The sequence below is a fragment of the Caenorhabditis briggsae genome, assembly GCF_000004555.2.
Source record: "Caenorhabditis briggsae complete genome, chrI, whole genome shotgun sequence".
NCBI lineage: Eukaryota > Metazoa > Nematoda > Chromadorea > Rhabditida > Rhabditidae > Caenorhabditis > Caenorhabditis briggsae.
Window position 1 is genome coordinate 24,872 of NC_013489.2, and position 6,915 is coordinate 31,786.

Below are 6,915 nucleotides of genomic sequence, written 5' to 3' on the forward strand. Positions count from 1 at the left end.
ATTACGCCAGCTGGCGAAAGGGGGATGTGCTGCAAGGCGATTAAGTTGGGTAACGCCAGGGTTTTCCCAGTCACGACGTTGTAAAACGACGGCCAGTGCCAAGCTTGCATGCCTGCAGGTCGACTCTAGAGGATCCCCTCAAATCCGTCAAAAAATCTTGTTCTGAAGCCGAGTTATCTGCCGGCCCGCCATCTGCCCGGGTCGGCCCGTTTGCAAATATGGTCTAAAATAATTATAAAGGGTCAAAAACTATCCGAGAATGGTCAAAAAGTGATCAAAAATCCATCGAAAATTGTGAAAAGGAACTCAAAAATGGACGAAAAGTGCTCAAAATCAGTCAAAAATAGGCCCAAAATGATCCAAAAATTTTTCAAAAACGGGTAAAAAATAGGTTTTTTGGCTGATTTTTGACCATTTTTGATTGCTTTTCGAGCATTTCTCACAATTTCAGACTATTTTGTCTGATTTTTTGCAATTTTGACAACTTTTAAAACTGATTTTAGACCATTTTGACTGATTTTTAACCGTTTTTCATACCATTTTTGACTGAATTTTCGTCGTTTTATGACCGATTTTTTTTCGTTTTTCAGCTGATTTTTGATCATTTTTGACTGATTTTAGACTAATTCTAAGTCAAAAAGGGCCGAAAAATGGTCCGAAATAAGTCAAATTGACCCAAAGTGGGTCACAAATTAGTCTAAAATGGTCTAGAAATGGCCGAAAATCCATCAAATATCGTGTAAAAGGAGGTCAAAAATGGACGAAAAGTGCTCAAAATCAGTCAAAAATAGGTTCAAAATGATCCAAAAATGTTTCGCAAAAGGGTAAAAACTAGTTTTTTGGCTGATTTTTGACCATTTTTGATTGATTTTGGAGCATTTTTCTCAATTTCCGACTATTTTGTCTGATTTTTTGCAATTTTGACGGACTTTTTAACATTACTAGGACCAATTTCGGCTGATTTTAGACAGTTTTTAAGCCAAAAAGGGTCCGAAAGTGGTCCAAAATCAGTCAAATTAACCCAAAATTCGTCAAAAATTAGTCAAAAATGGTCCAAAATTGGTCGAATTTGGCCGCGAATAGCTTTAAAAATTAGTCAGAATATTCGGGTTAAAATGGTCAAAAATTCATTGAAATTGATTTTTTAATGGGTCTAAAATGACTCAACAGTGGTCAAAAATAGGTCAGAAATTGTCTAAAATCACTATTGGACCAAATTTTGCGCCTTATTTTGGACCAATTTCAATCAATTTTGACGGAATTTTGACCACTTTTTAACCAATTTCTCACAATTCCACCCTACCTGATCCCCTGAATTGTCGTCTCTCCACTCGTCTGTTGCTTTTGAATTTGTCTCAAAAGTTGTCTGGACGTTCGCGATTTGCCTTGATAAAACATGTAGGCCAGCTTTGTACAAACGAAAAAATCTTTGATCACTTCCAGATGAGCCTTGTCTGCTGGATCCGCTTCCAGTGCTAAAAACTGGTGATTTAGATGGATTTTAGTGACGAAAAAGGTCAATTTTAGGCCAAAATTAGCTCATTTTTCGTCGGATTTTCGACCATTTTCACCAATTTCGGATCATTTTGACTGTTTTCTGACTCGTTTTAGACCCAGTAATGAATTTTTGACCATTTTAACCCGAATTCAGACTATTTTTTAAAGCTATACGCGACCAAATTCAACTAGTTTTGGTGTATTTTTTGACCTATTTTTACGATTTCCAACCATTTTTGCGCAAAATTAGCACTATTTTTGAAACTTTTCGACTAATTTTTTGGTTCATGTTGGGCTAGTTTCTGACTCATTTTCAGCCATTTTCAATTTTCAGCCATTTTTTAAGGATTAATTTCAGCAGTTGATTTTCTGTCAAAATTCATCGATTCTGGAGATTTTTAAACTCAATTTTCAGCATGTTGAAGCCATTTTCCCGTATTTTCAGCCAATTTTCAGCCATTTCACGGTATTTTTTTGCTATTTCAAATGTCGTTTTGGCCGTTTTTAGATTGATTTTAACCAATTTCAGCTTCATTTCCTATCAGTTAGCTTAGCTTAAAACTGACTGATTCCGGTGATTTTTAGCACTTTTTAGCTCAATTTCTAGCGTTTTTCAGCTATTTCGAGCCCATTTTCAATGATTTTCCTGCTCACCCTTAATCAATTGTCCAATTTTGAGCACATCCTCGTTGGGCGGCTCCTCGTGCATCAATTGATATGTCACCAACGTTTTCGTGATTCGAAAGTATAATTCCATTTTGGCGTTGTTCGCAGCGGCGCTTTGTGCGATGCCATAGTGACACATATCGAATGCGCCGTCCGAGTCGTTGTCGATTTTGTTGATTTCCTGGAAGAGAGAAATTGGGAGTTTTCTAGGCCAGCAAGAGTTATGGCCTAGTTTTGAAGGTTTTTAGGCCATTGGGGAGACTTGTGGCCTAACTTTTTTCTAGGCCATCTTATAGGACCCTACCTGGAAGAGGTATGCCTAGGTTGAAGGTTTCTAGGCCAGCTAAGAACTGTGGCCCAACTTTTGCAATCATCATTTTCTAGGCCATTTTTGAGGAATTTCGATTTTCTAAGTCAGCTAAGTTTTCATGAGAACCATTTTGAAGTGGTGGCCTAGAAAACCAAATTGTCGAAAGTTAGGCCACCACTTGAAAATGACTTAGGAAACACACCAGGGTCATGAGCATTGTGGATTAATTAAGATCTCTAGGCCAACTTCTTGTGTGGCCTAACTTTTCCATTTTGCTATTTTCTAGGCCACCCCTTTTCTAAATGGCCTAAATTTTGAGATTTCTGAATTTCTAGGCCATTTCCGACATTTCTAGGCCATCAGGTATCTTTCGGAGGCCATTTTTGAGGTTTCCATGCCAGAAATTTTGGTGGCCTAACTTTCTTATTTTTCGATTTTCTAGGCCATCTCCATTTTACTGGAAGAGGGTTTCTAGGCCAATTTTTTTGGATGACCTAACTTTTGAGATTTATGAGTTTCTAGGCCATTTAAGACATTTCTAGGCCATCAGGCTTCTTTCTAAGGCAATTTTTATGTGGTTTCTATATCAAAACTTCACGTGGCCTAACTGTTTTATTTGCGATTTTCTAGGCCACACCATTTCTGTGGCCTAACTTTTGAGATTTATGGATTTCTAGGCAGTTTCTCGATTTTCTAAGCCACCCTTACAATCAATTGAAACAGGAGCTTATTGGTGAGCGTCTGGAATCCACGTGTATGCAGAATCTCGTGTTTTAGCGCGTCTTTAATCGGTCGAGCCGGCCAGTTTTGGTCTGAAAATTGAAATTTTTGTAAATCTGTGCATCCGGATGTCCTTACAGTGAATATAAAGATCGGCAATCATCGAAATAGCGTGCATTCGCTCCCGAGCAGCGAAATCGCCCATTTGTGTCATTTTGTCGTACTGGAAATTGAAAATTTTGAATATTATGGTGTTCTGGACCAATTTTAGACCATTTTTAAACCGTTTTAAACCTATTTAACTCACCGCCAACTGCAAATGATTGCGGGCTAGGTCGAAATTCTCTGTATAGAAAAAGAGCAATTTTCCGAGCTGCAAATTGCATCGAGCCCTCGTTTCGTCGTTTGTGTCCAGTTTTACAGCGCTCTGGAATTTTTTTCCGGGTCATTTTTGTGTATTTTTGGAATTTTTTGACCGATTTTGACATTTTTTGAGCAAAATCGGAAAAAAAATTTTTTCCGAATTTTCAAAATTTTCCAGATTTTCAGCTCTCTTTTCTCATTTTTCTTTAATTTTCGACAATTTTTCATTTCAATTTCAGCTCACTCTTGCACATTTAATAGCCATTTTGAGTTTTGGCGGGTCCTGAGTTCTCAGCGCTTCCGCCATGCCCAACAGCGCCTTCGCCACTTCATCCTGGTTCATTTTCCTGAAATTTTTGATACAAAATTTTAATTTTTTCAAGTTTTTAGCGGAAATTGCACTCAAAACAGACTAAATTTCAAATCTGGCGGTGGCTGAATCGACTTGGAAACCGCGGTGGAAATGTCAGCGATGCAAGCGCGCTCCGTTGAGAAAGCGAAATTATTTTATTGGAAAACAGGGAAAAGATAGATTTTCTTCGGTAATTTGTGATTTATGCGATTCGAAAGGTTGAAAATCGTGTTTAGCAAAAAAATCCAAACCAAATGACATGTAAAACTTTGCAAAATAATCAACTAGGCGCTGAGAAATTGAAAAAATTGCATTTGAAAAATGATCTTTTTCGGATTTTCTTTTATTTGTATAGGATTTCAGCTATGAAAATTGGAAATTTTCAATTTTCAGGATACACATAAACACTAAAATATCGATTTTCCTGCTGAAAAGTTAACAAAATAAGTTTCCCATCACATTGGAAATCACATAAATCTTGCTTAAACTTTACTTTCGCACTAGCGAAAAAATTGAGGAAAAAAAGATGGAAAATTGTCTATTTTTCACTGCATTTCCGCTTTTTTAATCTTCTCGATCCCATGGATTTTTTCGTCCTTTTTTCCTTTTTTGAGCTTGTGTCCCAAGCCTTGGGGATGGGAGAAAAGGGGAATAAAATAGGTTTTTTTGATGAAAAAAAAAACAAAAACAGTGATTAATTTTACAATGTTTGAATTTATTAATATGGAATAAAAGTTTTCCAATAAGATTCAAAGCATGTTTCCAGCAAAGAAACGAAAAAAAGCAAGTTATACTCAAAAACAGGCCTTCAAACTTCGACCCAATTTATCTCGGTTCCTGTGAAAGGAAGCAGAAAGTGGTAAACTAACAAAATGTTTTTGATAATATGATAAACATTTTATTAGTTGACCACTTTTTTGTGCCTCTTACAGGGACCGAGAAAAGTCGGCTCAAAGTTGAGGGTAAGGTTTTTCAGTGTTTCGGCTGAACATCCTTTGTTATGTAAATAAAGCTCTTTAGAACAATTGCCTTTGAAGATGTTTTATTTTTCAAAAAACTAGAAAAATTGATTAGAATACAAGATGAGAAGACAGTAGAAATTCAACATTCTTATAGTTTGAGCACTTCCATTTTCAGTGACCATTGATTTCTGTTAATAGATTGATGGAATATTGGATCACCATAGGAGACGAATAGTATGGAGGATGGACCAATTGACAGTTTGATAGATCTGAAAATATCGGTTGTTGGAAAACTGGCAATATCAAACGCGCTCTAATGGAAGAAGCATATCTCGCCTCAAACTTGGAATTTCTCAGCGAATCAAAATTTGAACTGTACCTACGATCCGATTCGATAACTTGAGCATTTCCTCTTAGAATATCTATATACCGCAACGGTTCCTCTCCTTGAAAGGGAAGCCCTTGAACTTCAAACGACCAACTCGTCCCAACTGGTCTTCCGTTTTCCAGCCAAAGGCTCATTAAGCGAGCAAAGCGGTTTTCAGGAATCCGAAACATGCGAACTTTTAAATTTGAAACTCTCATAAGTTGATCTATATGACAAATATACCCTCCCGAATATAGATGCAGTTTTTCAGTATTCACCACAATTTCGTGATCCAAATTTCTGAGATTTACTGCACAGCAGAGGCTTTTCAAGGGGAAACTGGTTGGATGACATATCGATCGAAGACCATCCAAATTGACAGAATCATAACCCATCACTTGTAAATTTCGAGCTAATGGCTTTACTCCGGACGCAATCCAACGAAGGTTGCCAGCCGATATAAACATGGATTCTACATTCCAAATCACTGATCGATTTCCAAATATCACACCAATCAGCATTTTCATTCCTTCATAAATTTTAATGATTTTTGAACTTTTGTAAATCCTTGGCTCTCCATTTTCAGGTTTGATTGTCAATTTCAAAGTGTGCCTGGATTCAGGACGCTTGTTCTCTTTCATCGTCTCCATCAGGCCCAACTTCTCATGTCTCAAACGAATTCTTCTTACTGCTTCTACCTCATCATCACTGTCATTTTCCATACGAACATCTCCATTCATCATTATACCGTTTGTGTTTCTTCTGAATCCAAACTCATCGACATCATGAAACACGGACATGCTGATTTCATATTGTCGATCGATGCTGATTGTGAGTGCATATCTAGTTTTATTGACAGAGATTCGGGCGTCTGTGAGAGCCAGTTCGTTAATTTTCAGATGAGTTCCTTTCTCGATGGAACGGATCGAAGGCAGGTGTAGGGAGTGATGGAATCTGAGAAAATATGTTTAAGAATTTTTTAAATCCAAAAAATGTCTGTTAACTCACCGAAAGTTAGAATCCATGTATTCAAAAACAGTCTGGCTCAGTTCATACAGTAGTTGTTTGCTCGGCATTTGTTCTGAAATGGGAAAGTTAAAACAAATGAGACACGAAAAAGATGTACTACTCGACGATTTTTTCCATCTCCATAAATCTGTTATGAATAGCGGCATTTTGAGAGGAAATTCCAAGGGGGACTCCGACCAAAAATTTCTATTGCATTAAACTGTTCGAAAAGTAGTCTATTTTCCCAATATGGTAGCGAAAAAATTCCAATAACATCCGAAATCCCCGAAAAATGCCGCACAAAGCGAAAAATTCTCAAAAAAAAAGTTGTTGGGAAGGACGAAGATCTGAATCCCTAAGGATGATGAATGTCTGGTTAATTCTTCTTTTGAAAATTTTTGTAATCCATGGCTTTTTTCTTGGTTTTTCTTTTCTGAAAATGCTTTGAACCTTTCAGAAAAACCTTTAGTTGAAATGAATGAATTTTTCGTAAAGATGCTTCGCTCTCACATAGTGCAATAAATGATCGTAGTTTGCTTGAAAAAAGCCTTCAAACCTTGCGTAGCTGATTGCTGAATTACTCAGAAGGACAACCAGGAATCTTTTTTAAGAAATTTGATTCATTTTTAATCGAGCTGTAGCTCCGCCGCCAACACATACCATATCCCAG

General features: G+C 37.0%; 2 protein-coding genes across 2 annotated transcripts in view; both read right to left on the minus strand.

Annotated features, from left to right (window-relative positions):
* Cbr-mau-2 overlaps positions 1 to 3,899 on the minus strand; it is a gene marked incomplete at both ends in the record, with an annotated part of 6,162 nt that extends 2,263 nt beyond the window's left edge. Inside the window, 5 exons of the mRNA XM_045244032.1 lie at positions 1,304 to 1,482; positions 3,182 to 3,285; positions 3,332 to 3,416; positions 3,501 to 3,620; positions 3,801 to 3,899. Of these exons, the coding sequence (XP_045094682.1) occupies positions 1,304 to 1,482; positions 3,182 to 3,285; positions 3,332 to 3,416; positions 3,501 to 3,620; positions 3,801 to 3,899 (587 nt within the window). The remainder of the gene's footprint in view (positions 1 to 1,303; positions 1,483 to 3,181; positions 3,286 to 3,331; positions 3,417 to 3,500; positions 3,621 to 3,800) is intronic.
* A 1,119-nt stretch (positions 3,900 to 5,018) lies between these two features.
* CBG11842 lies at positions 5,019 to 6,313 on the minus strand (the record flags this gene model as incomplete). The annotated part of the gene is made up of 3 exons (XM_002638612.1): positions 5,019 to 5,139; positions 5,301 to 6,191; positions 6,246 to 6,313. The coding sequence occupies 3 exons, from the start codon at positions 6,311 to 6,313 to the stop codon at positions 5,019 to 5,021; spliced, it is 1,080 nt and encodes a 359-aa protein (XP_002638658.1).
* Between the last annotated feature and the right edge of the window lie 602 nt (positions 6,314 to 6,915).